Source organism: Athene noctua, chromosome 5 (assembly GCF_965140245.1).
Source record: "Athene noctua chromosome 5, bAthNoc1.hap1.1, whole genome shotgun sequence".
Lineage (NCBI taxonomy): Eukaryota > Metazoa > Chordata > Aves > Strigiformes > Strigidae > Athene > Athene noctua.
The window spans coordinates 51,836,707-51,864,601 of record NC_134041.1 but is presented as its reverse complement, the minus strand read 5'-3'; the positions used below and the strand labels follow the sequence as shown (position 1 = coordinate 51,864,601).

General features: G+C 63.8%; 1 protein-coding gene across 2 annotated transcripts; it reads right to left on the bottom strand.

Annotated features, from left to right (window-relative positions):
• Positions 1–44: 44 nt before the first annotated feature.
• Positions 45–26,577, bottom strand: LDB1 (LIM domain binding 1). Of its 2 annotated transcripts, none has more exons than XM_074907579.1 (11): positions 26,457–26,577; positions 6,331–6,433; positions 5,685–5,729; positions 5,388–5,463; positions 4,960–5,062; positions 4,575–4,747; positions 4,197–4,319; positions 3,937–4,020; positions 3,524–3,647; positions 2,947–3,095; positions 45–2,603 (listed from the first exon to the last, which is right to left on the bottom strand). In XM_074907579.1, the coding sequence occupies exons 1-11, from the start codon at positions 26,479–26,481 to the stop codon at positions 2,373–2,375; spliced, it is 1,236 nt and encodes a 411-aa protein (XP_074763680.1). In that variant the 5' UTR covers positions 26,482–26,577; the 3' UTR covers positions 45–2,372. The 2 variants fall into 2 exon arrangements, with proteins under 2 accessions (XP_074763680.1, XP_074763681.1); XM_074907580.1 differs by having other exon boundaries at positions 2,953–3,095.
• Between the last annotated feature and the right edge of the window lie 1,318 nt (positions 26,578–27,895).

Below are 27,895 nucleotides of genomic sequence, written 5' to 3'. Positions count from 1 at the left end.
ACAAACTATGGAGGGGAGGAAGAAAAAAAAAAAAAAAAAAAAAAAAAAAAAGAAACAAAAAGGCATTACAGTGTGCCCGGGGAGGTCAGTGAGGGGCTCCACACCCTCCACAGGAGCCCAGCAGTGCGGTGGCGAGAATCGTACCTTAATCTCAAAGCAGAGCCCCCCCTCCCCGCCACGCTGGGCTCCCACCCTGGGAGCCTACCCCCCAACCCACGAAGGGGCCGTGGGGACCCCCCGTGCCTGCGGCTGGGGGTCCGCGGGGCTGAGCTCCCTGCCTCCAGGCTGCCCATGGAGGGGCCCAGGAGCCGATGCAGGCGTCTCTCTGGGGATTCTGGGCTCGAGATCAGGCCAGGGCTGAGCCATGGGGCTCCTGTCTCCCTGCCCAACCCCAGAGACAGCAGAGGGAGGGGGGGACACAAGGTGTGTGTGTGTTGTCCCCTCCTGCAGTCTCAGCCCTGAGCGGGCAAGAGACAGGGTGCAGGCAACACCCCTGCTGCAGCCAGAGACCCCGCGCAGGGGGGCAGCCCCTCTGTGCAGCCCGCCAGCCCCCAGCCCCACGGGGCAGTGGGACACAGGCTGTGGGATCCCCGGTGGGGAGCTGGGGCGGGGGCCAAGGCTGGTGGAGAGAGTGGGGTGCACCCCCCTCTCCCCCAAACCGCAGGGCTGCTCTGCCTGCCCCAGGCTCCTTTACACACTCACACACACAGACCTCTTGCACACGCGCTCTTGCACACACACACATCCCCCCCCAGCCCAGGGCAGTGCCCCCCACCCCAGCCACCCCCGTGGCAGCACTCACTGCAACCCCACCTCAGGGCTGTGCCGGGGGGTGCCCACAGGCAGCCCTGACCCCAGCTCCCCCCAAAACCCCCCTCCAAGGCTGCTGGGGTGAGCTGGTGAGCACAAACGCCCTCCCCTGGCACCTCCCATCTTCTCCTTGGAAGAAGCCTTGGAAGGGATTTTTTTTTTTTCCTTTTTTTTTTTTTTAAACCAAAAAAACCCCAAAAATTATTATTTTTCTCATCGTTTCCCCTAACATCAATGGAGGCACCTGCTCTAGTGATAACACATTGAAAGAACAGTATCGTACACACTGTCTACAGCGCGGAAATGTACAAGCACGAGGTACACGAACCCGAGGGGGGGGGGAGCGGGGACAACAGCACACAAGATTTACATTGAGGAGGGAGGCGGGGGGCTGCTGCCCCCGGCCCCTGGAGGGATTAGAAAGGAAGTCTGCAAAGTCTCTCCTTGGTTTGAAGCTCTCCGAACTGGATATAAAATGAGACTCCCAAGAGAAGAAGCCTGTACAAAAGTCAGGACAGGGTGAGAGGGCTCAGGGCAGGGAGGGGAGAACTGGCGAGGGGGCTAGGGGGGGCTTTTCCCATTTTTTTTTTTCCTTTCTTTTTTTTCAAACTTACAATTTTAATAATATTATTTTTTTTTCTTAAAAAAAGACAAAAGTAGGAGGTACCGGGAGCCAGGGGTTGCAAAGGGGCCCCAGGCAGACTCCACAGAGCAGGGGGAAACACAGGGGCTGTGGGCAGGGAGCCAGGGCACCGGCTGCTCTGGCAGAGCTGTGGGTCCTCCATGCCCCCTCCCAGCCTCCCAAGCCCCCCGCCACGCACTTCCTATATACAGAGTCCCCCCATGGCCCTGCTGCGCTCTCGCCCCTGGGGAGTGAGGGGAAGGGGAGGGAGAGCAGGGAAATGCGACAGGGGGGCCCTATCCTCGACACCACCCCAGCACAGCAGGATCCGACCCCGGCCGGAGGAGGCTCCGTGGCAGAGCCGGCAGCACAGGGAAGGCTTTCCATCACCGGCCCCCCCTCAGCCCAGCCCCAGGTTGGGCTGGAGACGTGCAACCCCGCTGCAGGTAGCTGCCCAGCAAACCCCAACCGCAGGACTTGGGGAGGAGGAGGAGGAAGAGAGGAGGGTCTCTGGGCTGTGCCAGACCCCAACACACAGCATTTGCACACCACCGGCTTCCCGGTTGCGCCAGCCACTGCCGACACCTCCCTCCTAACTCCCCCCGCCCAGCAGGCAGGGGCTGGGCACACGGGCGGGGAATGAGAAGTTCTCCGGGGAAGAAGCAGGGAGGAAGAGGGAGAAGGGGGAATAACGAAGCTACGGCCCCGGAAACCCACCCCTGCCCTGGGGTCCGGTGGGGAGGCAGGCGTGGGGGAAGTGGGGAGGCGGCGGGGGGAGAGGGCTGGGGGCTGCCCGCCTGGCACACGCCCCGGGCCGTGCACCCCCTCAGCCGCACGGAGCCGATCTGCCCCCGGTACCTCGCCGCTTCCCAGTCACTCTCCATTGCAAATGTACAGGTAGATCGGTTGGGACTGAGTCCACGGGGCAGCGGGGGGGCCGTTACTGTGACGCCTGCGACGTGGGGTTCTCTGACTTGCTCTCCTGGCTGGAGGGCGGTTTGCTGTTCCAGGGGCTGTTGGCCCCCAGCGCCGGCGAGTTGTTGAAGCTGTCCTCGTCATCGATGCCGTTGGCGGCGTCAAACTGCGTGTTCTCCAGCCGGGTGATGAGCCGCTCGTCCTCATCCCCAAACTCCCCCCCCATCAGCGTGGGCTCGCCTACCACCATCACATCCTGAAAGGGGAGACGGTCCCGAAACATAATCGAGGTGGGGGGAGCCCGGGCCGCCAGACCCCCCCAGCACCACAGACCCTTCCCCCAGCCACAGGGCCACCTCCTCATCTCAATCACAGGACCTGAGGCTTGGGCAGCACATCCTTACCCCCTCACAGGGTAACAAAGAAGCTCAGGGAAGGAAGCTGAGACAACTGCCTCCTTCTCCCATCACCTGGAGAGAGCCGGGGGGCTTGGACAGGCAGTCCCCGGGGGTCTTGCCCTAGTCACTCCCAGGAGCTGGGGCAGGGAGCCCTCCCCTCCACCCCAGGGGAGGAAGAGAGAATGGAAACGGGATGCTTACAGGTACCTGACTGGACAGGGCAAAGGTGCTGGCTGGACTCTTCTTCTTGCTGTTGCTGTTGTTGGTGTTTCCCCCGCCGGAGCTCATGGTGCTGCCCCCTGACATCTTCCTTTTCCGGCGCTTGCTGGGCTGCTGCCGTGCTGGCTCCGCTGGCGGAGGAGGGAGACACAGTCAGTCCTGACAAGGAGCCAGTGCCCCCCAGCCCCTGCTCTGCAAACCCCCCTCCTCTGCAAGGACCACATCCCCCCCTCCGAGGTGGCATCACCACCCTCCTCCCCTCTACAGCTTCACCGTCCCCCCAGCGCAGGGGACAGAGGGGGTGCAGGAAGATTTCCATCCCTGCTTTGCTTTCCACGGGCAGCAGGAAGCCCACGGGCAGGGAGCACCGGCTGCCTACAAGCCCCACTCCGCCGCAGAAGGAAGGCAGGCCAGCAGAGAAGGAAGCCAGCTGCCAGCCTCACCGGCCCCAGCCTCACAAGACAAGGCCAGGGACAGGCTCTGGGGCTGGGAGAAGCCTGAGCTGAGGGCAGGGCCTGAGTGGATAGCCCCGAAGACCCGTGGGCAGCATGAGACTCACCAGGCGGAGCAACCATCCGCTGCCACTTCTGGAAGAGGCAAGTCTTGAGGCAGTCCCGGGGACTGAGGCTGTAGGTCTTGTGCCGTGACATGAGCTCCTGCATTGGTTCTAGGATTACACAGAGCTGCAGGGAGCAGACAGACACAGGGTTAGATCATGATGCTCCAGGTCCCAGCAAAAGCCCCTCTGGCAGGCAGCCGGCTGCCTTGCACCAACCCAGACCGCGCTGGGAGCCTGCAGGCTCCGGCAAACCCACTGCCCCACAGCTCTCTGCAGCCCACCTGCAAGTCCCCTCTTGCAGAGCCTGACCCGCTGCCTCCCCACACCCCAGGGCAGCTGAGAGCACAAAATGTGGCCACTCAAGGTCCCCTCCCAGCATCAGAGTTTTGTGTCCCCTCTCCCCGCACACTTACTCGGAGGTAGTTGAGTGTGGAGTTTGAGAGCCCACAGCGGGTGATGTTCTTGGATAACTGGTCCAGCATCTGGGGGTCCTGTGCCTAGGAGAGAGAGGGACAGATGGCTCAGCCGCATCTGGGCTGGGGACAGCCCTCCTGTGCCCTGGCCCACAATGAGGGGACAGGGTCAAGGCCCCCCTAACCCTGCACAGCACGGAGAGTTGCTCAGCCACCCTGTGTCACTCATACCGTGGGGGGGCTCCCGGAGCAGTACTCACATGCATGGCAAGGATGCTGCGGGGGATGAGCTCTCGATGCTGGCGGATGCTGAAATGCCACGTCTTTATCCTCATCATGTCGTCGAACATGAACTCCAGGTAGAGCCGCCCCTCCACACACACCTAGGCAGGGCACAGGGTCAAGAAGAGCCTGACACCACTTCCCCCAGCCCAGATCCCCTGGGAACCCACTGCTGCGCACCGGGACCCCACTGCTGCGCACTGGAACACCCTCCTGGTGGCTTGCCCCTGCCAGCCATGAGACTCGGCACAAGCCAAACCCATGAGCCCACAGCGGCCCCGTGGGACCGCAGCCACCGCGAGGACACACTGGGCCAAGGCATGAGGGGCAGGAGGAGCCGCGGGCGCAGCTGGTACCTGGGTGAACATGGGCTTGCCGTGCTGGGTGACCATGGTGCACTGGTCACAGTCCAGTGAGACGAAGTTGTTGTGGAAGGACTCCTTGGGGTGCTTGAGCACGTAGTAGAGCTCTGTGGCCCCCCCTTCAAAGATGCTGCGGAAGTAACGGGGAATCAGAGTCCGGCCGATTGCTGGAGTGGGAGAAGGAAGAAGATAATGTCAGTAAACCTGGTTCACCCAGATGTGCCTTGAGGCTGCACAAGGAGGGGCTCCCCAGTCCCCATCACCTGGAGGCAGCTGAGCTCTGACACCTTGCCAGCATCCCACCGCCAGCAGCACAACCACCACATAGCCTCCCAGAGAGGCAATGCCCTGGGGAAAGAGGGCTTGGTCTGGTACTCACTGTATCTCTTTGGTCCATCCTCCAAGCAGAAAGTGATTGTTAACATGGCATCATCCTCGAAGAACTCCGTGGTGAAGGCGTCCCACCACAGATTGTCACATTCCTGGGGATGGTGGAGAGATGCTAGGTTACGGGGAGGAGAGACAGACAGACAAACAGACGCTGGCTGCCAGGCACAGCAGCCACGTGCTCAGCCCATGGAGGACTGCGCTCCAGCTGAGCGCTCAGAGATGGGGATGATGAGCCCTGTCCCATGGTGAAGCGGAGGACAAGGCACTCAGGGACCTGCACGGTGGGGCAGGACCCTGCTGACAAGGGCTCCTTCCAGAGCCAAGGCACCTCGTGAGGGCAAGCAACACAGAGGACCCCGTCCCCAAAATACCCCCCTGGGAGTGTCCCTCCACCCCTGGCCACCCCTCACTCCCCACCTCTGTCCAGTTCTGCAGCCTCTTGTTGAGCTCAAATATCCTGTAGTCGGTCTGGTTCCCATACGGCGTGTGCCTCCTGCCCAGAGAGCAGAGCAAGCAGTCAGAGAGGGAGGCAGCCAGGGGGTGGGGAAGGGTCCCGAGCCCATGGTGGGGGACGCACAGCCCCTCCAGGGCTGGGCAGAGTCTGAGCAACCCCACACAAACCCCAGCCAGCAGTATGCTGGCCCTGCCGAGGCATCCCCACCATGGGCACAAGATCCCCTCCCAGCAGGGTCCTCGCCAGCCCCCCGTGCTTACCCAATTCCAGGCTCCAGGTACGTCGGTGGGTACATGGGAGTAGGTCTGGTGGGGGGAAAGATGCAGGCAGGTCAGTGCTGGTGGGAATCTCCCTCCCTGCCCACCACAGCTCCCCAATCCCCGCCTACAGCAGCAGGCAGTCAGGCTCGCTGGAGGTGAGACCCCATGCGTGGTGTGGGCTGTACCCCGGTTGCTGCTATCTGACAGCCTCATGGGGTGACCTACACCCCTGAAACTGGGCTTTGCTCCCACATCGATGGCTGATCCACCACTCCTGGACCCACAGCTCTCCAGGGATGTGCCTGGCTCATCTGCAGCTGGGGCTGGTGCCAGGCAGAACACAGGCTGGAGAAGGGGCCGTTTTGTCAGGAACTGGGAGTACAACCTGCCCTGGGTCACCCCAGGGGCTTGGCCTGGCAAGGGGCTTGGACCCACAGACCTTGGGGATCCTGGGGCTCCCTTCATCCCAAAGATTGCCCTTTCTCGTCCCAGTCCCACCCATGCCTGCTTCTCTCTCCCCTTGTGCTAACTCAACTCCATGTGCCGCAGTCTCCATACGCTGCTGAGAAGCCTGACAGAGACACCCTGGAGTGCAGACTGCAAAGCACCCCCAACCTTGCAGATCCCTCCCCAGGCCCCAGCTCACCCCACATCTCGATCCAGCATGGTGCCCGGGTGGAAGGGGGGGAAGGCGTTGCCGTTCGGGGGCTCCTTTGGCGAGTACAGCTTGAATGACTTAGAGGAACAGCCTGGAGAGAGAGAGGACACACAGGTCAGCTGGGGGCATGCTGCAAGAAGGGACACCCTGATGTGAGGAGAAGGAGGAGGGAGGAGAAGGAGGAGGAAGATACCAGCCAAGCCCCCATCAGCACAACCCCATTCCTCCTCTGCTCGTCCCTGATGCCAGGCCAGCCTCCTCACCCCACACACAGCTCCAGGTCTCCCCTATGCAGGATGGGACCCACAGAATCAGGACCAAGCTCTCAGGATCAGCAGCCAAAGGGGCCCAGCACCATCTCGGGGATTTCCCACTCGTGCCGGAGTTTCTCAGTTCTCAGCTGGCCAGGCTCTGGGGATGGTGCCCGAGGGGGACAGTCCAGCTGGTGAGCAGGGAGGGGAGGCTGGCTGGGCCCTATCCTCCCCCTAGCCCTCCCTCCCGCGCTGCTCCTAATCCCAACAACCCGACCCGGGAATCACACAGGATCTTTTTGCTGACCTTTCTATCGTCATGGTGACGGGTGAATAATCACCCAGAGGGATGGATGGCGGGTCCCCAGGCAGCCACCATCTGCCACTTGGGCAGGCCAGCGGCCACCCGGCTCCAGGTGGATGGAGAGATCCCACACACCAGCAGCCCCCAGCCCTGATCAAACCACCCCAGTGCCTTGCTGCCCCCTGCAGCACCGGGGCAAAGGATGAGGAGCTCAGAGGACCATGGAGTGGAATAGGGTGTGCAACCGGGCATGCAACATGTACAAGCCAGCACCCATCCCTGAAAGCAGCCTGGGGACCCCCCCGGGCAGGCCAGCAGGAGACAGGGATGCTCGCCAGATCCAGCCACGCTCCCAAGGGGCAGCCGGGGGCTCTGATGCTCGCTGGCCCCCTCCCACCACCAGGGCAGATTCCCGGGAGCATCTGCTGCCAGCACCCCTCCCCGAGCCCCGCGGGAGCCCCGGCACGCCCCGTGGCTGGCAGGACCCAGCACGCTGTGCCCGGGCGCTGCCGAGGCACGCGGCTCCCTGCCGGCGGGCAGCCGGGCAGCCGGGCTGACATGGATGGGGTGCAGCGGCGGGCGGGCTGCCAGGCAGCTCCGGCTCCACCGGCTCAGCCGGCCCTGCCGCACACAGGCACGTCTCCCTGCACCGTGCCGCAGGTGGGGGCCCCGAAGCCAGCCCCACCGTGCTGCTGGCTGCAGCTGGGGCCAAGGCGGGATCCCCGTCGGGCCACCCACCCACACGAAGCCCGGGGCCGGGCACTTCCCAACACCCACAAGCTGCCAGAATTGCTGCCTGGTGCTGCAGAAAGCGAGGCCAGCAGTGGAGGGAAGCATTTGGGAGGCACCAGGCACCACTGCACCTGTGGGGAAGGACCCAGGATCAGAGCAACCACTATGCTGCGATGGGTGCAGGAGCGCAGCAAACAGCATTAGGGTTAAGGAAGGCGGTGCCACCAGCACTGGGACCCAAGATGTCCAGCTCGTTGTGATCTGTTAGCCAGCACAAGAGCCTGAATGACCAGGGCATCACCGTCACCCCTGCCGAGCTGCCTGGGACCCTGAGGCCACAGTCACAGGGATCGCACACACAGCTGAGCCAGCAAGGGCTGGTCAAAAATGGAGTCACCTCGCCAGCGTTAAATCCCAACTTGCAACAGAGGAAAACCGCATTTCACTCCTTGATTCTTGTCTTTTTGGGGCCGTGGTGCCTTTTCACTGTGCTTCCCCGTGGCAGCCAAACCCAGCCTCTCCCCAGCACCCACCAGGACGCACCAGTCCTGTGGGGCTGGAGCCAGCCCAGCCGCTCCCACTCCTGCCTGCCTGCAGTGATGATAACTGGGGCACATCACAATTTCTCATACGGCTGCTAACAACGTTGGCCCCTTGCTCTTACCTAATGTTTTCATAGATAAAATTTTTTTTTAATAGGGAGGTCGGTGCTGGTACAAGGGAATTTTTTCCTTCTACTTTAATCGCTGTCAGCTTGTGTCTAATGGAAATTATCATTCAATCAGAATTGCACTAGAAACACAGAATTTCCATTTCCTCTGCACTACTGTTAAATGATATGATGTCGAAGTGTGCTTGATGCATAGAAAACTTCCCAAAAGCATGTGTCTTCTGTTGAAAACAAACTAATTCATTAGGCAGACAGCAGTGGCTGGAGACGGGGAGCTGAACTGCTTGTTTCTGGTCACCATGTCCTCGAGGAGGGAAGGAAAAAAACCTGACTCAGCAGGTCTTGTCCTCTGATGCTTTGTTTTTATTCACTGATGAGATGGGAGGGAAAAGTTCCCAAGACTTCTTGCTCTCCTCAGTTCCCATCTTGCTTCCTGGGGTGCAGGAAGGTCTCCTGGGCTGGTGAGACCAGGGGGACACATCACCCTCTATCCATTCTGCTTCTTCCTTAGCCCCCTGCTCCTGGAGGTGGGACAGCAGACAAGTCGGCCTGCTGCTCCAACACAAGCATCCATTTCCACCCTGGGCTTTCCCAAGCAGGTTAATACAGACACAACCTGCTTTCAGGGCTTCACTGAGTGACCTATCTCAGGATCTAGAGGAGTGGAGAGAAGCCTGTTAGGTGACCTCAGCAACACTAGCATCCTGACCAGGTATTATTTTTAATGCAGCGTAAAATGTTATTGGATTCAGTGGTTTTAAATAACACTAACAATAGCCTTAGGATTTGATACAGGCTGTTCGAATTCTGCTCTCACTGTAGACACTCACACTACACACATTACACGAAATAATGCAATTACAGGAGCAGCAGCAACACCAACTTTGACCCACACATGGGTCACACCACCTCATCTGGGAGATTCCGCCATCACCACCTCACCCCTTCACGCTGCCCCAGCTCCCTGCATGCCCCACACCGCTGGGTGCAGTGACCCAGACCTGCAAGATGCAGCCCTTCCCAAGCCAAGCCCAGCGCTTGGCCCCAGACGATGCCTCCCCACATCCCTGCTCTGCTTCCTGCTTTTTGCACAGAGGATCCAGGCAGGCTGGGTGCAAGCAGGGAAGCCACTTGGCAGCCGGATGTGAGATGTCCCTGCTGACCCCGAGCTGACGGGAGAGGCTGCCCATGGCTGTCCCCAGGTGCTCACCCTGCGCTGCAGAAACACATGCATGGTCGGCAAGGGAAAAAATCAGGCTGACCTGCAGTTTGTGAGCTATTGGCCCAGGCAGGTCTGGGCAAACAATGCAGTGCCCATGGCCAGGTGGGTGGCCCCACAACTGCTCCTCAGCAGGGAGGCACGGGAGAAGGGAACCCCGTGGAGGAATGCCCCAGCTCAGCATCCTCTGCTGAGGCCAGATTCCTGCCCAGGGCAGGATGGAGCCGGCCAGCACGGCACGGAGCTGCCTCAAGAGCTTGGGCAAGGAAGCAGCTCCAGGCAAGTGGGTGCCCAGGGAAGGGAAGGCGGGTGCTCTGCCAGTGACTCACGTACAGTCCAGCACTGCCCAACCCTCTGCTTGCCTTCTCCTCTGCTTTCCCTGCCTGCGAGCTGCCAGTCCCGTGGGGAAAACTCTTCTGGTTCGCTGCCGGGCAGGTTTGCTTGAGCAGTAACAGTTAAAACCCTAACCAAATCCCCAGAGCTGGGGAACGTCAGGTTTCCCAAGCAGCTTAAGAGCACGGCAGGCACCTCGCAGAGCCGCAACAGCCAGGTGACAGCTGGGCACCATGAGCTGAGACGAGTGCCAGCCAGGGAGCTGCCTGACTGGGCAGGGGACACACAGAGCCTTTCCTGGTGTCTGGCAGGGAGAAAAGCGCCTGCCTGCACTCCCTCGCTCTGTGTTGCCAGCAGAGAGCAAAGAGCTGCTGAGGACAGAGGACAAAGGCAGAGCAGCACCGGCATCTTGCTCCTACACCTGCAGCCACCAGCAGGAATTGGTGCTCCCTGTCCCAGAGAGGAGCCGTCCCCAGCCAGGCAGTCAACACACTTTCTGCACAAGCAGCAAAGCTCAGCAACGAGGCAGGGACTCCAGAGGCTAAAATAAAAAAGATAAAAATAAATGAAGAAACAGGGCTTGAAAGAGGCCGCAGGGTTACAGCTCAGCCAGGGAGCATCCTGCTCCTCCCAGCAGCCCGGCGGCGAAGGAGAGGGGCTAGCCTTGGCTACAGGCTGTCGCTGCTTCCCGGCATGCACCCTGCCTGCTGCTTCCTGGCTGCCTAACGAGGCTTTAAAGTGTAAATAGCGGCATTGTTTCGCAGGGCTGCCTCGCCGGGGTGTGGGAGCCGTGATAGCGGCAGGAAATCCATCTTCCCAGCGCAGCCCCGCTGGCAGGGCTGTGGGGAGGGTGCTATCCAGGAGGGTGCTATCCGGAGCTGGGCACAGGGCAGCGTCTCAAATAATTCACGTGGCTTTGCCCAGTGACCGTGCCTGGTGTCGGAGAAGCTGGCAGGGCAGGGGGGTAAACACAGAGAAGTATCCAGAGCAACTGGGACAGGCAGAAACACACCAAGCAGTCCATGGTCTGCCCCCACAAACCTGCTTTCACCTCTTCCTTTTCTTCAGAGCGGAGAGGATGGAGGAAGGCCAGTTGCAAACCCCAGTGTTGTTATTAAACTGATAGGAACCCAGGCAGCACACACCGAGGCATGGCCCAAGACATAATCAGGGACAATCTCAACTTGCACAACCCCATTTGCTTTGAAAATGCAGAACTGACCCAGCTGAAGCTCCCAGGAGGCCAGGCTGTCTAGGGAAGAGGAGACGTCACTCCTGGAAGGGACCACAGGACAATGCCATGGACCCAATGGCACCCAGAAACTGAACCCAGCCAGCACGCTGCCCAGCTCTGACCCGGGTGGAGGCAAAACCCAGAGCACCGCCTGCCCTCTCCTTTCTCAAGACACACAGCCAAGCCAGCTACGGAGCTTATCTTGACCACGAGCTGCCTCCCTACCCACACCACATGGCCATGCACAGTGTCCCTGGGCGCAAGGCAGTGGGGAGGGACACATGCCGCAGCTCCCGGTCACATCCTGCGATGTTCGTGCAAGAGCCCCCACTGCAGCACATAAAGCACCCTGGACCAGCGGGTGCTCCTCTCTATTGACTGGCTTTCAAACTCAGGGGGGATGGCCAGGGAAGTGATAATTAGCTGCAGTTCATTATTACAAAGTGACAAACTTGATGCAAGCTGCAAGGTGGCGCTAAGCAAAAAGCACTGGGCGAGGAGAGCCCAGGCCAGGACCAGGATTTGGGGGGTGAGGCTCAGAGTGGTCCCACAGCCTCAGCTCTGTCAGACCCCCGTGTCTCCTGAGAAGGCATCCTATGGAGCTGGGTACTCAGCGGGGATCTGGGGGGACCTTGCTGCCCTGCAGTTACCCTAGGGAGGGCAGGAGTCTCCCCTTTCCCATCCAGGCCCTCAGATAATTCAGACACGTGGACGGGGATTTCTCCAGGAGGGAAAACGGGAGAAGAGCACGCCCTGCCAATTGCAAAACAGCCTGAAAATTGAATCACGTCCAAGGCTGCAAGCCCCAGATGCAATCCCACAGATAACCCAGTTTCAGCTCCACTACTATCAACTTACCACGAGGCAGTCATTTCCTGCGACTCTCGGGGAAATATCCCACTGTCCCTAATTACTCCTTTCAGCCTGCCGTCTCAAAGACGATCCATAATCAAAGACTGCTGGTTTCCGCCTCAGGAATGCACCTTTCACATTTTCGGCCGCTCTCCCTCTCACCCAGACCCCTGCACACGGGGGCCCTGCCACCCTGCAGGGCTCCCGCAGCGACCGGGCTCCCGTCTCTCCCGCAGTATGCACCGGGGCAGCATCAACACACACACAATGTGGGGTGTGAACCGTGGGGCTGGAAAATAAACCCTTGTCAGCATCCTGTGAAAAAAAGCCTCCCGACAAAGTAGGATTTCCATCCTGAAAGGTTTTTTAGGCTCTGCAGCAGCAAGAGAAAAATCACAGGCATAGCCAGCCGTGGCAATGGCCCTGCAAAGCCCGCAGCCAGCATCTCTGCTCCCACTCCCAGCTCCTTGCCCGCCACGCAAGTGGTGGAGCAAAACCACATGGCTCCACACGGTGTTGTGGGGCTGCTGCTCGGGGCAGCCCTCCGCAGGGACAGCATCTGCCCGGGAGGGCTGGAGCCAAGAGCCAGCAGGCCGGAAAGCGGCAGAGAGGGGCTGAGATCTGTCCCTCCGTCCACAAAGGGGGATCCCCGGGCTGACCTCCCAGACCTGCAAGACCCCCAAGTGCCGCTGCCTCGGAGCGTGGGAGGCTGTCAGCCCCCACGTGGCGCATGGAGATTTGCGATCCCGGGATGCAACGCTCCACCTCGCTCCCCGCCGCTGCCAACAGCGCCGAGTGCTGCACGCTGGGACGCGTAGTCTCTGGAGACGGCGGCCCCAACGCCGACAGCCGCCTCGCTCCATGTTGCATCCTAGGTGGAGCCCCCACAGCCCTGGCAGCTGGCCAGCCACCCTCTCCAGGGGTGGCGGGGGAAAAAAGCTGGGTAACTCCCGCTGCAAGGATGCGGTGGGAGCTGGCGCCTTCCAGCTGGCCGCGCCAGGGCGGTGCGTGCCCGGGGGCAAACCTCGACACTCGGGTGCAGCGCTTGCCCCGAGGTCCGGACCACTCACAGATGCCCGCAGAGGGGAGGGACAGCGCGAGCATGGTGGGAACCTGCTCGCTGCAGCTTGCAAAGTATCTTCATTGCTTCTTCGAGCTGTCAGGGCAAGCTTCTGCCCCCCCCCCCCCCCCCCCGGCTCAGGCTGAACTTCTCTCTTTAGGACTCGGTTTACCAGGCGATGCGGGAGCACCTAAGCGAAGGACAGAGCAGGCCTCTGGCAGCGCTGGGAACAGAGCAAACACTTGCAGTTGCGGGACTCACACTGTGCTGCTGTGTACTGTCGCTGGCATCCGGGCTTTGGATGACCAGTGCAGGATAGGGCCAAAACCCCATGGAGCAAAGGGACAGGGTACAGCTGAGCACACCTGCCTGGTGCTCCCGAAACACGAGCAACCCAGCCCAAGCTCCCAGCCCCAGCAGCACAGTGCTGTAGAAACCATCTCCACCATCACAGCACAGCCCCAGGGAAACCTTCTCAGCCGGGCATCCCCATTTGTAACATCAGTCCACCCGAAACAACAGTCACCAGTGGGGCAGCAAACCTCATTGCGGCAAGCATTCCAACCCTCAAACACAGACACATGTGGCACAAACAGCGGGAACACCCCTGGGTCACTCGGAGGATGGGAGGTTTCCAAGGGAGAGGGGCCAGGAGAAGTGCTGCAGCTGCTGTCACCACGCAGGACCTGGGGTTCATGTTTTTTACGCAGACCTCAAGCTCACGCCGGTGCAGAGCTGCAAGCGCAGGAGGCCGGCACGCTGGGAGAGACCACTCAGGGACAAGCGCTGCTGCCACCCTGCCAGCCATGGGACAGGGAAGGGGACCTGGGGCTGGGCTGGCCCACCTCACCCCCCCGCTCCTACATCTCAAGGGGCTGAGGAGGCTCGGGGCTGCCAGCTCTCACCGCTCTCCAAAAAGAAGCTTTAAGAGGTTCCAAGTCTCCAGCCTGAGGTACCTTTGCTCACACATGAACTTCTGCAGCTTTTCACTGGCTCTTCCTATTTTACATCGACTGATCTGCTGGGGGCAAGGGGAAAAGTTCCCACCAAACGACGGCAAATACCCTGTATCACCAAACCCTTCGGCACCAGCCTGTTCCCCCTCAGATCACAACCATTCTTTCCCTTTTTGAAGCAACACAGCTTGCGTGTTGTCCTGCTGGGTGCTTCTCTCCCTCATCTTTAAGGTGTGCTCGGATCACAGACCTGAGATTTGTACAAAATCAGGAGGGCAGAGACGATGTTCGGTTCTCCTCCAGTGAAAACCACAATTCTCCCACAAGAACACTCCAAAACCTAAGGCTTTAAAGGAGGAATAAGGACATCCAAATTTGCCCATACTTACAACAGAAGTGGTAAGAGTCAATACCTGACCAGAGCTGGAGGAGCCACTGCAAAAATGCCCAAACAAGGCGGTATCGAAAGCATGAGGAGAACAAACTGGGGAGACCCCGGGAAGGGGTGTTTGCTCCCACGCCTGCCTGACCTGCCAGGCACCCACAAGCCAGCTCAGGCCCTCCTGGTGAGAAGGAAGCAGCTGGAGGTTTACAATACAGGATGGGTGCTCCGCTCCGTGCCCCAGAGGGTGATTCCCCGTGGGACCCCACAGCCTCCAAGCCCTTTGCTCGCACCTCACCCAGAGACCGGCCACCACCTCTCGATCGGGTTCCCACAGCAGCACTGGCCTTGGCAGAAGCCGGCGGCTGCTCCCCGGGCTCCTGGCCAGCCGGGGATGCAGCAAGGGGATCGGGAGCTGCCCGAGGAAGCCTGGCCAGCGCTCCCCTGGGGTGCTTATCGCCCATCCCGGGCAGGCGGGCTGGCAGGGACCGCTGGAGGTCAGAGCCCGACCAGCCGCCCAAGATTAGGGCAGCCTGCCACAGCACGCTCTACCAGGGGGCCTTCAGGGGAACATCCCCCCGGAAAAGACACCCCTCTGCTTATTCCTGAGCTGGAGCTGCAGTGCTGAGTTTCCCCTGCCCCCAGCCCGGACCCCCACTCCAGCTGCCCCGGGCTGAGCCGGTGCTTTGTCTGCCGGGGAGGATGAGCCCCCTGCACCCACAGCCCCCCCGAGACGGACCCCGGCAGGGCAGGTGCTGCGAGAAGATGCGTGGCCCCCCTGCGTTTGCACCCCTTGGACCTTTTATTCCCTTCGAGGCACCCGTGGGAGGCTGGCGGGACCCTCTGAGCCGCGGGCAAGGATGAAGTTGCAGCAGGCAGCGGGGCGAGGCGGGCATGCAGCCCCCGGAGCCGGACACCGGCCCCGCAGCCCCTGTGACAGCACGCGTGGGGGGACCGGGAGGGCGCGGGGCAGCTGTCAGGGGGCTGGGGCAGGAGCCGGGGGAAGAACAAAGGGAGGTGCGGGCTCGGATGGAGCAGGGCACGGGGGCTGCCGGCAGCACCCCGCGGGGCCGGGGGTGCCTCTCCAAAAGCCAAGATCTGGGGGATGGAGAGGGGAGGCAGGGGGACAGGCAGCGAGAGGGGGAACAGGCAGGAGAGCTGGTGGGGAGGGAACAAGCCGGGGGGGGCAGGGGTGCACGGGGGAACCGGTGGAGAGGAGGGACGCAGGAGCCAGGTAGGGATGGAGAGAGGAGCCGGGGAGGGAGAGGGGACCTGGGGACAGGGATGGAGCCGGAGCGGGAGGGAGAGGAGGCGGGCGGGGGGAAGCAGAGGGGGCAGGCAGGCGCGGGGGGGCTGCAGCGGGGATCCCGGGCCGTACGGGGGGCCGGGCGGGGAGCGGCGGCGCGGTGCGGCCGCGCACAACTTCGCAGGCCGGGGGGGGGGGGGGGGCGCGGTTGGGACCCCGGCCCTCCCCTCCGCCGCCCGAGGTAGGGGTGGGGGGACGACAGGCCGGGACCGGGAAACTTCCGCGGGGGGGGGTGTGAGTGTGGGGGGGCGGGGTGACTCACGGCGCGGGCGGCGGGCGGGGGTCCGGCGGCGGCGGGCGGCGGGCGGGCGGCGGGCGGGCGCTGGGCCGCCGCGGGGGCGGGGCGGGCGGGGCGCGGGGCGGGGCGGGGGCGCTTCCTTTGTCTGCGCCGCGGCCGGGACCACAATGGCTGCGGCGGCGGCGGAGACCGCTCCCCCCACCCCCCAACACCGGCACCTCCCCCCCAACACCACCCCGGCCTGTCGTTACCTCGGGGGGAAAGGGGGTGCCCACGCACTGGGGGTGGCGGCCAAAAAGGGGGTCCCCGGAGAGCCGCCCCCCGCCCCCCCTAGCGCTCCCCGGGATGCGGGATGGAGCCGGGCCCCGCTGAGCAACTCAGCACCGGCCGGGGAAAGGTTTCATTCCCCCTGCGAAAGTTCCAATAAAAATACACCTTCTCCCTAGTTTGGTTTGGGGTTTTCTTTGAAGTTTTTCAGGATTTTTTTCTTTCTGAAACTTGTTCCTCTTTCCCCCAGTTTAAGGTGAGGAAAAAAAAAAACCAACAAACCCAACCATTTCTCTTGGGAGGGGGTATTAAAAATAAAACGTGCTGGTTTGCAAATGCCAGCAGACCCAAAAGGTCTCCTTTCCTTGACAAAACTCCAAGTTATTCCAATTAGGAGTTTTCATTAAAATTTCCATTTCTATAAAAAAATTTCCATAATAAAAATTTCCATTACAAAAAAAATCCCATTTTTTCCATCTCCCCCCTTGCCCCACACCTGCCCCTCATGAGTTCCTGCTCCCTGCCCTAGCAGGGTGCTGGCACAGACCTACACTCCCAACCCAGCTGGAGAGCCCAGGGGCAGCAGGGATGTGAGCCGGCACCCCCGAGCCCAGCCTGGGTGTGTCATGTGTCGTCCCCCCCCCGAGCGCCAACAGCCCCCAGCTCCAGGTGGGAGAGCCAGGCTCGTGGTGCGGGACTATCTCAGACCAACACACACACGCATTTGTGCATCTCCTCTTGCACACGAGGGCTGGCGTGAACGCTGACGCACCGGCATGCACTTGCACGTCTCCCGGCACGCCTCCCGGCACACCCCCGGTTGGGTGTGCACCCACGCCTGGGGCACACACACCTCCCCACACCCCTCGCTCACACAACCAGGCCTGCACCTCGTCCCCTCCCCAAAACAGCACCTGCGGGCTAACCCACGCACAACTGGTTGGGTCCCACCAAGCATGCTTGTGCCCCCCGACAGTGCACTTACGGCAGGTGTTAAAACCTCAGCCACGAGGTTTCAGGGGTGTCCTCCCCTCTGTGCCTGTACACCCCCAAAGCCCTGCACCTGAGGACCTGAGGACCTGGGGCACCCCCCTGCTCCCCAACCAGATGTGCTGCCGGCTGGGACACCGCTGAAGGGGGGGACAGGCAGGAGCAGCTCCACAGCAGCAACCCCCCGCATCCCATGCTGGTCCCCATCACCCCATCATGCTTAATTTCCCCTTCCCCTTGCAGGCTAACCTGCAGTGAGCACTCCTTTACAGGGGCATGTGGATAAACACAGCAAAACTCTTTGTAAAACCCAGATAAACAGAGAGAAAACCTCCCTGTAAACCCCAAAACCTCGGTGAAACCCCGCTCTGCGAAAGGCACACGCAGCCGGAGGTACCCACCCTGCCAGTGCCGCGAGAACGGGGCACGGAGGGATGCTGCGAGTGCCCTGATACGCTGCCCCAACATTGCCCATCCCCCTGCCAGCCGGAATCTGCACGGCACCAGGTGAGATGGGGCTTCAGCAGGCTGCCACCCACCATCCTTCGGCCAATAAACCACGTCAGCTGTAACACCAGTGACAGCTACGGGAAGGCACAACCCTCCCGGTCAAGCCAGGCCATTAAATACAGCTCGCCCGTGCCCTGTTCCCACCCCAGGGCTAAAGGATGCACAAGGCACAGCCAGCCACCAGCGCTCAACATCCCACCGTTACTGCAAAACATCGCAAAAAGGTGTGTTTTGCCCCTGTACCAGCGACTCCTGGCTCCAGTGCCATGGCCAGTGGGATCAGAGAGGAGCCCCCACCAGTCCCTGGGCTGCAAAGCCCCGCGCATCCACGGCAAACATGCCCCGAGCAATTTATCCCAGGGCTCAGTAGCCCTCCGGGACTGCTCACGTGTCCCTGCTCGGCTCTGACGACAGCGCTGGACTGGTCCACGTGGCTGCAGCAGCCCCAGCTGTTTATGGTTATAGCCGAGTTAATAATTAAATAGATGCTGGATGGAGAGCAGAAGGGCTGGGATGCAGCTGGGAAGCGTGTGTGGCGGCGAGAGTGGTGGGGGGAGCCCCTTCCTCACGATGTGCTCACGCCCGCAGTGCGGGGGGAGCAGAGGGCGATTCCAGCTCCCAGGGTTTTTGTGATGGGGCACCACATCCCCTGGATCCCAGCCTCCACTCTCCCCCTAGCAAGGGCCCCACGCCTGCCTGGGCGCCCCAAAGCCCAGCCCTGCTCCGACAGCCGGTGCAGGTCTCAACCAGGGAACTGGTGGCAGCCTGGGAGCAGGAGTGAGCACAGGGACGCATCCCGGACAGGCGGGTGGGAAGAGCCCGGTGGGGACCACGGCAGCTGGGGGATGCCTGGGTCTCTCTGATCCCTGTGGCCGGGACTCGGTGTGCCCCCAGAGCACGCGTGAGGAATCCCGGGTGAGCAGCACGGCAGAGGCAGGGCATGCCTACACAGACACCCGTCCAGGGCCCCGGCAGGCGCAGGCGTAGAGCCGGGACATGGACGCACGCTTACATAAAAAATAATAATAATAAAAATCTGCTAGCTCTGCAAACAGCACAGCCTGCACAGGGGGACAAACTGGCCTGGTGCTTCCAAACCTCCTGGACTTGTCCAAACAGCAGTGAGATAGAGGCACCGTCGCACGCACACATGCAGACGCAGCCTGCAGCAGTGCAGCACAGCACGCACCCCAGAGCCCCACTTCCAGGAAGACAACAGCCACCCCCCCCCAAATCCTACCACTTTTCAAACAGAAATATTCTTTGCTTCCATGTTTCTCAAGGAAGGGTTTCTCTCCCTGCTAAAGCTGGATCAAGGAGGGGGTCTGGAGCCGGAGGGGCCCCCTTTTTTGGCTGGAGAAGGCACAGTTCCATCTCTCCCCCGGAGAGAGAGGCTTGGGGGAGGCTGGAAACTCAACGGTGAGTCATGTTGGGCAGGCAGCAGATCCCGGGGGCTCCTGGGATTAACCCTTCAAAACCAAAACTGCTTCCAGACACCCAGAGGCAGGAGGAAAGCCCAAGGGCTGGGGGAAAAACTGGCTGCCAGGGCAGGGTGGGAAGTTACAGGGTCACATCTTGAACACCCTGCAGGGGACAGCGAAGAAAACCAAAGTATGTGAGCACTGGACCCACAAGCAGCAACCAAGTGCATGCATCTGTGCCCATCCCCTCCAAAACAAGAGGAGGAGGAGAAAGATTACAGGGGCGTGCAGGACCCTGAAGCGCACAGGGTCCCTATGGGGCGTCTGCCCTCACATCATGCTTTGCTCTGGCACAGTGGGTCAGCCACATCACTGCCCGGCTGGCCGCAGGCTCCGAGGGGAAGGTGCAGTCCGCAGGCAGGCTTTGGCAGGTCCTGCTGGCAATGGGTTCCCCCATGGCACCAGCACCAGAGAAATGCCCTGCAGTGTTCCTGTGCTGTCCTTGAGACATCACAACGTGTGTCCTGCAAGAGCTCAGCCCCAGTGCGGCCACCCGCAGCAGCGAGCCCTGGCCCCTCTGGCAGCAGCCCGGGGCCAGCCTGCCAGAGCCGCAGGGTTTTAAGGCTCCTCCGGAGGCTCCAGGTGGATTCTCTCATGTTACAAGAATGGTTTGTTTTACAGCCTCTTTCCTGGCCTAGGGCTGGTCCCGGCAGCCTGGCTGGGTGTGGGATGCCACGGCAAGGAGGGGGCAACATGCAGCATGGCTGCACAGCCCCAGCATTCTGCATCTGCCCACTGTCCCCCGAGAAGACCTTCACCCTGCCAAGGGGCAGGCACTGCTGCTTAAAACGGGAAACCAAGGCACAGCCCTCGACACCCAGCCCCACAGCTCCAGCAACTCTCTCCCCAGCTGGAAGAGCACCCTGGTCCCTGGCCTGCTGCTCTCCTCCATCCCCTCCCCTCTGCCTCCACAGCAGGACGCCCGGCACCCCCACAGAGATCCGCAGGGCTGGGAGCTGCCACCCACCAAGCCCCTACCCCCCAGGGATAAGCACAGGGCTGGCCTGTACCTCCTGCTACCCCCATGTCACCATGCCATCCTGCGCTGGAAGCCCTCCAGGAGAAGGCAGGGGACATCTCCCAGGGCCATGGCCACATGTGGTTGACTCAAAGCAGGTAAGTCTCTGCCGGCAGAGCCCACCCCCCCTGCCACCCCCCACGTGGTGCTGCCGTGCGCTCCGGAGCAGCTCTCTGAATATAGCAGCATCAAATAGCTCCATCAATAATGCATCGCTTCTGCTTCCTCTCGCTGCCGTGTTTTTGTTGCTAACATGCGTGTCCTTCCTGTTAGCGGCCGCCACCCCCCCCCCACCTAGGCCAAGCAGGGACACGGCCACCAGAGGATGGGAAGGCAGCTCCCACAGCTCTGTGTCCAACTCCCACTGGGAGTGGACATCCAGCCCTGTCCACCCCAGGGTTTGGGGGGGGGTGTCGTCGCTGGAGGTCCGAGCCTCCTGCCGCACACGCGCTGGCAGCAGGCAGGGCGCCTCGGCATGCTGTGGCTGCCCAGAGGATTTGGCAGGGGCTGCCGAGCTGGGAGGAACGTGATGGCATCTCCCCGGCCTTGGCGGGGCAATGCCCCTCAGCAAGGACTTTTGGCAACCTGGTGCCCAGGTGGTTGGTACCCCCACTCCTGACTCCAGGCACCGCTGCCCCACACCGGGCTCCTCCAGCAGCCTCGCACCAGCGCTACTGTCCCCGGCTGGGAGAGAGCTCCTGCTGCCTTGCTCCTGCCTGCCCCTGCCCCAGACTCACCCCGGGCCGGTCAGAGCAGGCAGGTCGGGGTGCCCGGGCCTGCCCTGCGCCCGGCGGAGCTGCGTGCCCGCCTGCGACACAGCGTGTTGCCGTCTGCTCCCACCGGCAGGGAGGCTGGGGCGCGAAAGAGCTGGCTCCCCCCAGCCCTGCAGGGGTGGGAGGGCAGGCAGCTGCCTGCAGCAGGCAGGGGCAGACCCTGCCCTCGAGGGGAGCCCCTGGGGCTGTGCATGACCCCGGAGAAGAACGCATGTAGCAGAGCAGAGGTTGGCGCTACCGGCTGCTGTAGAGCAGGGGGGTGTCGGAGCTGCCCCCGCCGTGGGGGACAGACACCCTGCCAGCCCTCGCCTAGCGCTGTCCCCAGCACGGCCGGCGTCCCAGCCTGCCTCAGGCGGCAGCTCCACCTGGGCTGCACTGCAGAAACCTGGCTGCACTCCCAGCACCAGCCCCTAAGCACGTAGGATAGGGGACGGGGCTGCCGCTCCTGCAGAAAGCAAGGGCCCCCCCCCCACCCCCCCGGCTCCTGCCTGCTACCCCCGCACCGCGAGGCTGTCCCAGGGGGGCAGGCACCATCACCTTGGTGCAGGGGGACCTCCGGGACCTGCCTGTGGGTCCCACAAAGCCAGAGGCAGAGCGAGACCTTGCAAAGGGGGGGCAGGAGCTACACCCCACAGGGGCCCCCCAAGAAAGCAGCCGCAGAGGGGTGCAGGCAGGGCGTTATCGGCTGCCCTGTGGGTAGGGTGGGGTTGGGGCCAAGCAGGGGTTGACGCCTGCAGTGGGGCAGATTATACCCCAGGCCTAACGTTCACCCCCGATCAGCAACCTGCCTGTGAGGGAAAGGGGCAAGCAGTGATGGGGGGCCAGCCTGACAGCTCGGCGGGGGGGTGTGTGGGGTGCGTGTGTGTGTGCGTCCTGTCTCTCCTGGTACCCACCGGCACGCCCTCCCAAGGGGGACACCCCTCGCTGGTGCACAGCCCACACTCCTGGGCCTCTGTGAGCATGCTGCATCGAACCTCCCAAAAACCCACCCGCATCACCCCCACTGTGGCCACCCCATCCCTGCCCAGCAGAACCCCCAGGACAGTAGCCGGGGGTCCCAGGTGGACGGCTGCCATCACCCCCGTTCCAGGTGGGGCCCGGCAGCCCCCTGGCAGCCCTGCTGGCTCCCCGGCACCCTCCCCCCAGGCACCGGCAGGAAACCACAGCCTCAGCCTGCAGGCAGGCCGATAACGGTCACCCAGCCCCATCCTGCCTGCACCCACCGCCGCCCCGGGGAGGGGGCACCCAGCCCAGCTGCCCCGACACCTGCTGCTTCCCAGACACGAGGTCAAGGAGCACACCCACACCACGCACAACAGCAGCCCCACGAGACCCGTGTGACCCCACATGGAGCTGGGGGCTCTCCCAGGCCGTGCCGGCAGCGCAGCAGGCCCCAGGAGGCACTGGCAGCCGCCGTGCATGGGCACGCACGCTCCCGGCACGCCACGCAGCCCGCGCCTCGTGTGTACAAGCAACATGGATGTGGCTGGGGAATCCCGCAGCAGGGGCGGGGAGGAGAGGGTGGCATGAAATTGTGTGAGCTGACGCCTGTGCTGCTGCTCCTGCTCTGCCTGGGGGCAGGTAGCCACCGGGCCAGCACATTGGTGGCCACAAGCACTCCCAAGTCGCAGGGAGACCTCCCTGCCCCGAGGGTCCCATCCTGCTGGCTGGCACCCACCCACTCCCCAAGGGAGCAGCTTTCACAGCAGGTTTGTGTTGAGCAGACAACACCAGTTCTGGAGTAGACTCGGAGCCCAGCACAGACACACAGTGCTGAGCACGGGCGCGGCACTAACCCATCCACGTTTCTCTGGGCGAAGCCGAGCCGGCAGCAGGGTGGGCTCACACCAGCCCCAAGGAATGCTGTGACCTGTCCAGCCTCATGCCAGCGCGTGCAACCCTGAGGAACCGCCTTGCCCAGCATGGGGTAGCCATGACCCCACGCTGCCTTCACCAGAGCGCACCAGGCGGGTGACACAGCGCACGTGGCATCTTCCAGGAGGATGCTTCGCTGCGCAGAGGGGGACGGGACAAATGGCATCTTCCATCCAAGCATAACCAGCAACATGAAGAGAGCCCAGGCGAGAGTGCACAGGTGTGCAGGACGAGGCCTTGGGACCCCTGCCACTCCCTCCCCCCCCCCAGCATGCCCAGGTGCACCCCAAGGTGCCAGGCAGCCCCAGGGGGTGTTACAGAGCGGGAGCCCACGCTCATGGGGGCTGCCCGACCCCCCCCGCTGCAGCACCCAGCCCGCTCCCCGCCGTCCCTCTCCCCGCGCATCTGTCACAGGAGGCACGTGGCACAGCTCGGCCTCGTGACGGCGGGGGACGCACAGCGCCAGCTCGGCAGAAGGGAGGGAAACGGCAACGGGCTGTCCCCTGGCCAGGCACGTCCATCCCGGGACCCAAAGCGCGTGGGTCGGGAAGCCCTCCCTCCTGCCAGAGGGGTGCGCAGGCAGGATCCCTGCAAGGCATCCCAGGGAAGGTGCTGACCTCGGAATGTCGCTTCCCTGCTGTGGAGACAGAGATGGAGCCAGCCCCACGGGGAGAGAGCACAGCTCTGCTCCCCTGCTCCACTCCTCCCCCTCTCTGCACCAACACCATCACTATGGGGGGAAAAATAATGATGATAATAATAATAATAAAGATTAAAAAAGAAAGCGCAGAGCATGCTGGGAGTGCGGTGCCCCTGGAGGTCAGCACCCCGCTGTGGTCTGGATGCCAAGACCTGCTCGTGCGAAGGGCTGAGCCGGGCAGCCAGGCTGCCCGCCCTGCTGCAAGCAGCACCAGGGACGGCAGCACCAGCACCAGCACCGGGCGGCCTCAGCCTCCGCTGGCTCCACTTCAGCCTGGCATGCTCTCCCTGCTCACATCTCCATTTCTGGGCTGCGGGCCGAGGGCCCCCCAGTCCTCCATGACCCCAGCAGCTCTCCGCCACCCTCGGGCACAAGGACCGCAGCAGTTTCCCAGCTGAGCAGCCCCCCCACCCCATTCCTCAAACCTCTTGCACATGGGGATGAGGAGCAGGGAAACATCCACGGGGGGCTACAAGAGGAGCAGCAGTGGGGTAGGATGCACCCCTGGGGATGGCAGGGAGCACGTCACCCCCCCCCGAGAGGGCACAATTTCGAAGGGGGGTGGCTGAGACCCCCCCGGCAGCAGCTCCCAGGCAGGAAACTCCTCCAAGTTAACGCAGCCCCGAAGAGCAGCCTGGGCAGAGCGGCTCATTAAATGTTTCTGGCTGGCGGGAGGCCAGCAGCAGAGCTTGTTTTTTCTATATTCCGATAAACAGTCCGGGGAGGGGAAGGGGGAGGGGGGCTCAGGCTCTGGATGTGCCACCCAGCCCCGGCGGGGGAGCGGGGGGAGAGGCGGGGGGCACACGCGTGTGCACACACACATCGCACGCACCCGCGTGTCCTCCCCGCCGCGGGGGAGCGGGCAGCGGTAGCGGAGGGGGACACGCGCGCATATACACACACAACACACGAAGCTGTCCGCAGGGATGCTGACAGCCGGGGGTGCGACCCCACGGTCCCCCATCACCGCACTGAGGGAGGACCCCCCGCCCCCCCTCCCCGCTTTGCGCCCACCAACATGGCGATGACATTCCCGGTGGCACGGGGCCAGCTCCCAGGGGACGCGGCGTTATCCGCCGCTCTGCCTTCGCCCCCACCGAGGCGGGACCCCCGCCAAGGCCGGGGGGGTGTCAGGGAGGGGGTGTCGAGGCCCTGGGTGCGGGGTGCCCGCCGGGGCGGGTGCTGTGGCTGCTCGGCCTGGCTCGCAGGGAGGTTCACGTGACTTTCTGCTTGAGGAAGCAGCGCTCTGGCAGCTTCCAGTGGGAGATGGAGGAGGAGGATGGGGGAAGGGGCCGCCTGCCTTCATGGAAACACGGCTGAGAGGCGCAGGCAGCGCAGGGGCGGGGGGCCGCCACGCAGGGGCACCCCCCTTCCCCGCCTCAGGGATCCAGCTGCAAACCCCTCCGCGGGGGATGCTCGCGGGATGCACGGGGACCGTATGTTGTCACAGTGTCCCGCTGCCCCCCGCGGACCCCCAACACGGGGGTCCCAGGCTGGTGGGAGGCTCTCTCGGGACCGCCGGGGCACCGCAAAGCTGTGGCGGGAGCTGAGCTGAGGAGCGCTCCCGCTGTCCCCCCGCAGGGACCCCAAGTGCTGGCTGCCCAGGGAAACGGCAGAACCCCGTCCCCAGGGTGGCCGGGCAGCCCTGGACAGGGCTCCCCCCTTCCACCACCACGGGGACCTGGTGCAGGAGAAGGCTCCGGCAGCCCTGAGACCCCTGCCCCGCTCCCGGCACAGCGACGTCCTGCACACAGCAGCCTGCGATGCAGCCGGGCCAGCTGCCCCAAACCTGCCCCAGAGCCCAGGCGTCTGAGTGAGCATCCCTGCCGGGCGCTGAGACCTCACCGACTCGTCACACACCCCCCCAGGGTATCCCAGCAGCTCTGCAAGCCCGCGGGGGCCAGCATGGGGAAGGAGCCCCTCAGCAGGCACCTCACAATGGCCACGGCGGGGGAGCACCCACATCCACTGGCAGCATGGCCAAGCCCCTCCAGGGACCCTGTGCTCCACACCCACATGGGGAGCAGGGGCACCCCACAGAGCTATTGCTCCTGCCACGGGGGCTGCTTTGGGGTCACCCCTTGCACTGCCACCTGCACAGCACCCAGCACCCCTGCAGCGCCCTGCCCGTGTGGTCCCAGCCCCGGTGCCGGCACCGGCACCCATGACATGGGGTCCCCAGCACTCATGCTGTTGGGTCCAAGACCCGTGAACAGACCCCAGCACCCATGGCATGGGGACCCAGACTCCAGCCCCCATGCCCTGGGGACCCCAGCCCTAGAGCTGGACCGGAGCAGCCATACCGTGGGGATCCCATCCCCGTGGCTGGACCCAACGGCCACGCCGCAGTGCTGGGAGCCCAGTCCCTGGCACCTTGCTGACCCCCGCTGCACAGCCAGACACCAGCACCAGTGCCATGGAGACCCCAGCCCCACAGCCAGCTCCCGACAGCCACGCCATGGGGACCCAGGCCCATCGCCAGACCCCAGCACTAGTGCCACGGAGACCCCAGCCCCATGGCCAAACCACAGCACCCACACCAAGGAGTCCTCTGCCCCATAGCCGGCTCTCAGCAACCATGCCCCGGGGACCCAGCCCCATCGCCGGACCCCAGCACCAATGCCCTGGAGAGCCCAGCCCCACAGTCGGCTCGCAGCAGCCACGCCATAGGGACCCAGCCCCGTAGCCAGGCCCCAGCCCCATAGCCGCCTCTCAGCACCCGTGCCATGGGCTCCCAGCCCCACAGCCGGACGCCAGCCCCACAGCCGGACGCCAGCCCCACAGCCGGACGCCAGCATCCCAGTTCGCATACCCTGGGGACCCAGCCCCACAACCAGACCCCACGCCAACGCCGTGGGGGCCCCGGACCCCAATACCACGGCGGCCCCCGCCCCATAGCGGGCCCCCAGCCCCACAACCAGCCCCAGCTCCACGCCCCGGCCCCCCGCCGCCGCGGCACTCACCAGGGCATGCACAGCCCACTGACATCTTCACATGCCTGGCCCGGCCGGGGGTCGCTGCGCGCTGCCCGGGCCGCGGGGGTCTCGCATGGGCGGCGCGCCGCGGGCTCCGGCGCGGCGGGCGGCGGGCAGCCCCGCGCGGCCGCGGGCACGGCCACGGCCAGGGGCGGGCGGACGCGCCGCGGACCGGCGACGACGGCGGCGGGGAGAGGGCGGGCGGGCGGGGCGGGGGCCGCGGCGGCGGAGCGGGAGCGGGGGCGGCTGCGCCGGCGGCGGCAGCGGCGGGCGGGCGGGCGGGCGCGCCTCTGCGCGTGCGCGGGACGGCCCCCCCTCCCCTCCCCTCCCGCGGGCGCGTGCGTGCTGCGTGCGTGCGTGCGCGCGCGCGCCCCCCGCCCCCCCGCCCCGGTCCTTCCCCGCGTCACCCCGAGGGCGGGTGGGCGCCGCCATGTCAGGCGCCGGCGCCCTCCCCCCCGGTGCAGGGGGGCCTCGTCCTCCCGCCCCCGCCGGGCTCCCGGCCGGGCAGCAAGGGCCCCCCATCCCTGAGCAGGCGCCCGCGTCTTGGCACTTCCCCGCGGGGTCTGCAGCTGTCGGAGAAGGGGAGTCCACGGGGAGCGCGGCCCCCAAAACCTCACCCGTGGGTGAGGGTTCGCAGGCCCACGCGTGGGGGCTCGTCCTCCCCAGGGCCGAGCCTCTTCCCCCGGCTCCCTCCAGCTCCCCCGGGGGAGCCCCGGGCCCTGCAGAGGCCCCAGGCTGCAGCTCCCGGCCCGGGCTGCCCTTCCCCAGGGATGGAGAAAGAACCGGGGAGAAGGTGGAGGGACGAGTGGGTGGGCACCCACGGCCGGGGCAGCGGGTGAACCCACCTGCCCGCCCACCCAGACTCAGAGCCCGGCAGCGTGTGGCCGAGACCCGGACCCCCGGCGCTGCTGGTGGTGATTCCCACCCGGGAGGCCGGGGGAACAAGATGGGGACGCGGCGGCCGTTCGGCATGGCGCTGCGCGAGGCTGGCGCTGCCTGGGACCCTGCCAGCCCCGGCCTGGGACACGGCGGGGGCTGCCAGCCCCGGGGGAGGCTGTGCCTCCTCTCCCTGCTGAAGAGCTGATGCCAGCCCATCTGCTCCTGCCCGGGTGGGACTTGCATTCCTCTTCACTGAGTGTTCTTTAAGCATCACAGGGGTTTGAGCTCACTTTTTGCAGGCCGTTCCTGTCTGCCCCGAGCAAGCTGGCCCCGCTGGTGCGGTGCAGGCTGAGCCTGGGTGGCAGCTGGCAGCCGCAGGATGGGCTACTCGCAGGCTGTGCCTGGCCGGGGACGCTGTCACTGCGTGTGGAGGGGGGGACCTATGGAGCTGGGGTCATGTACGTGCGTTTTCCTTTCTGACTGTTCTTTCTTTTACCTTGTAAACCAGCAGGAGTGCCTGGTGCTGCCCCTGTGCTGGGAGAGCACCC

Coding starts and splice junctions, on each gene's coding strand:
- LDB1 (XM_074907579.1), bottom strand. CDS start 26,481: ATGTCAGTGGGCTGTGCATGCCCTG. Junction 5,730..6,330: donor ATGCTGGATCGAGATGTGGG/GTGAGCTGGGGC, acceptor TCCCCCCACCAG/ACCTACTCCCATGTACCCAC. Junction 3,648..3,936: donor CCACACTCAACTACCTCCGA/GTAAGTGTGCGG, acceptor TGCTCCCTGCAG/CTCTGTGTAATCCTAGAACC.